At 44.7% G+C, this 3,269-nt stretch overlaps 1 protein-coding gene across 1 annotated transcript; it reads left to right on the top strand.

The window, feature by feature from the left end:
- Positions 1-1,239: 1,239 nt before the first annotated feature.
- Positions 1,240-2,998, top strand: LOC115536057 (scavenger receptor cysteine-rich domain-containing group B protein-like). Its single transcript, XM_030347715.1, has 3 exons — positions 1,240-1,266; positions 1,656-2,034; positions 2,465-2,998. Exons 1-3 carry the CDS (start codon positions 1,240-1,242, stop codon positions 2,878-2,880), a joined length of 822 nt encoding a protein of 273 aa, XP_030203575.1. The 3' UTR covers positions 2,881-2,998.
- Positions 2,999-3,269: the final 271 nt, after the last annotated feature.

The raw sequence follows: 3,269 nt of genomic DNA, 5'->3' as shown, positions 1-3,269 counted from the left end.
AAACAGCACTTGCTCATAACGAATAACTTGTCACTCAAGTATGTCGCTTTCCACTGATTCTTGCGCTTATGCATGTACAAATACATAGTTACAAGCAGTGCCAGGGGAATAACGGTGTTATAAATAACGGCGTTATAAATAACGGCATTACGAACGGCGTTACCTTTTTCAGTAGCAAGTAATCTAACGGACTACTCTGCCCATTATTATAACGCTGTTACCGTTACTTCCAAAAAAAATGTGGCGCATTACTATAATTGAAGCAGTTTTTTAATCAGACCAATTGGTTCTCTCTCTTTCTCTCTCGCTTTACTGTTCTTCCTTGGTTAGTTGGCACGAGACAATCGCTCTAATGATAATGATTGGCTGAGGTACAATTACAAATAGGGCATTTAGCAGACGCTTTTATCCAAAGCGACTTACATCGATTAATACACACATTGACACACCGACGGCAGAGTCAAGCATGCAAGGCTCGTCAGGAGCAGTTATGGTTAAGTGTCTTGCTCAGGGTCACATCAACACTCAGCTAGGAGGAGCAGGGGTTTGAACTAGCAACCTTTCGGTTAGCTAGAGGTAGAGTAACATTACACGGTAAGCCAATCAGAGGTAGAGTTGGGCGGGTGTTATTCGAAAGCACGGATAGTCTGAAACACAACGGTGAGTAAACAAGTGAGTAAATGAGAAACCCAAATTATTCAAAAGACATGTGAGTTCCGTTAAAGCGGGATTGAGGTGAGAACCTCCATCTTTTGTTTCCTAATTTTAAATTAATGTTATGAGTTGAAACTCGAAGAGGATGTTGCCTGGTTGATGCTAAGTTATTTAAAAGCAAAAAATATTGAAATGTACAACTTCCTGTTCCTTTGCTAGCATTGGGCCAGTAGAAGCAGTCTTGTTCGTTAACAGAGACTTGTTTTGCAGGTGAAACCACAGAAAACTCTGTTGCTGATGGTGAAGTCCGTCTGGTTAATGGAGGGAACAGCTCCTGCTCTGGCAGGGTGGAGATCTTTATCCAGGGCCAGTGGGGCACAGTTTGTGATGATGGCTGGGACCTTCCAGATGCCCAGGTGGTGTGTAGACAACTGGGCTGTGGGATGGGGCTGTCTGCAGAAGCTAGAGCCCGTTTTGGACAAGGACGAGAGCTCATCCTCTTGGATGATATCAACTGTAGCGGGAATGAATCAAACCTCACACAGTGTGGCCACAGTGGGATTGGGTCCCACAACTGCAATCACCATGAAGACGCTGGTGTTGTCTGTGAAGGTAATAAACACAAGGAACCTGTGGGTACCTGTCATGTGCTTTGTTTTCTGCCATGCCTGACTACTATCTCTTAATGCCTCCAATTAATCGTACTCAGGTCGTGGCCGTTTTGGTTCCATCTTTGTCCGAAACAAAAGTTGGCTGGGAGAACTGAATGTGGGATTCCACATTCAGTTCCCTCTCTCAGCTTGTTTGAGTTTTCCTTCTTCATGGAGACATTTGCATGTACTTTAATGTCGTCTATGTATAATAAACTGTTACGGCACATTTTAAATGCATATTATGAGTTGAAACTCGAAGAGGACGTTGCCTGGTTGATGATGTTATTTAAGAGCAAAATATGTTGAAATGTACAACTTCCTGTTCCTTTGGTGGCATTGGGCCAGTAGAAGCAGTCTTGTTGGTTAACAGAGACTTGTTTTGCAGGTGAAACCACAGAAAACTCTGTTGCTGATGGTGAAGTCCGTCTGGTCAATGGATGGCACAGCTCCTGCTCTGGCAGGGTGGAGATCTTTATCCAGGGCCAGTGGGGCACAGTTTGTGACGATGGCTGGGACCTTCCAGATGCCCATGTGGTGTGTAGACAGCTGGGCTGTGGGAGGGGGCTTCATGCATCACAAGGGGCCTTGTTTGGACCTGGCCAAGGGCCTATAGGGTTGGATGATATTCACTGCATCGGCCACGAAGCTAAGCTCACACAGTGTGGCCACAGTGGGTTGGGCTCCCACAACTGCGGTCACCATGAAGACGCTGGTGTTATCTGTGAAGGTAATAAACACAAGAAACCTGTCGGTACCTGTCATGTGCCTTGTCTTCTGCCATGGGTAACTTCTACCTCTAAACTTCATCCAATTAATCATACTGAAGTAGTGGCCGTTTTGGTTCCATCTTTGTTCTAAACAAGAACTGGCTTGGAGAACTGAATGTGGGATTCTACATTCAGTTCCCTCTCTAAACTTCTTTGAGTTGTCCTTTTTTTAGGGAGACTTTTGGATGTCATTGAATGTCGTCTCAGTATAATAAACTGTTACAGCAAATTTTAAATGAATGTTATGAGTTGAATCTCGAAGAGGACGTTGCCTGGTTGATGATCTGTTATTTAAGAGCAAAATATGTTCAAATGTACAACTTCCTGTTCCTTTGGTGGCATTGGGCCAGTAGAAGTAGTCTTGTTGGTTAACAGAGACTTGTTTTGCAGGTGAAACCACAGAAAACTCTGTTGCTGATGGTGAAGTGCGTCTTGTCAATGGATGGAACAGCTCCTGCTCTGGCAGGGTGGAGATCTTTATCCAGGGCCAGTGGGGCACAGTTTGTGACCACGGCTGGGACCTTCCAGATGCCCAGGTGGTGTGTAGACAGCTGGGCTGTGGGAGGGGGCTTCATGCATCACAAGGGGCCTTGTTTGGACCTGGCCAAGGGCCTATAGGGTTGGATGATATTCACTGCATCGGCCATGAAGCTAAGCTCACACAGTGTGGCCACAATGGGCTGGGGTCCCACAACTGTGGTCACCATGAAGACGCTGGTGTTATCTGTGAAGGTAATAAACATAAGGAACCTGTCGGTACCTGTCATGTGCATTGTGTTCTGCCATGGCTAACTTCTATCTCTTAACTTCATTCAATTAATCATACTCATGTCGTGGCCGTTTTGGTTCCATCTTTGTTCTAAACAAGAGCAGGCATGGAGAACCGAATGCAGAATTGTATATTCAGTTCCCAGTCACAGCTTGCTTGAGTTTTCATTCTTTAGGGAGACATTTGCATGTCATTGAATGTCATCTCAGGGCAATAAACTGTTACAGCAAATTTTAAATGAATGTTATGAGTAGAAACCCGAAGAGGACGTTGCCTGGTTGATGATGTGTTATTTAAGAGCAAAATATGTTGAAATGAACAACTTCTTGTTCCTTTGGTAGCATTGGGCCAGTAGAAGCAGTATTGTTGGTTAACAGAGAATTGTTTTGCAGGTGAAACCACAGAAAACTCTGTTGCTGAGGGTGA

Source organism: Gadus morhua, chromosome 22 (genome assembly GCF_902167405.1).
Source record: "Gadus morhua chromosome 22, gadMor3.0, whole genome shotgun sequence".
Taxonomy (NCBI): Eukaryota; Metazoa; Chordata; class Actinopteri; order Gadiformes; family Gadidae; genus Gadus; species Gadus morhua.
This window is presented reverse-complemented; position numbering and strand designations above follow the sequence as displayed.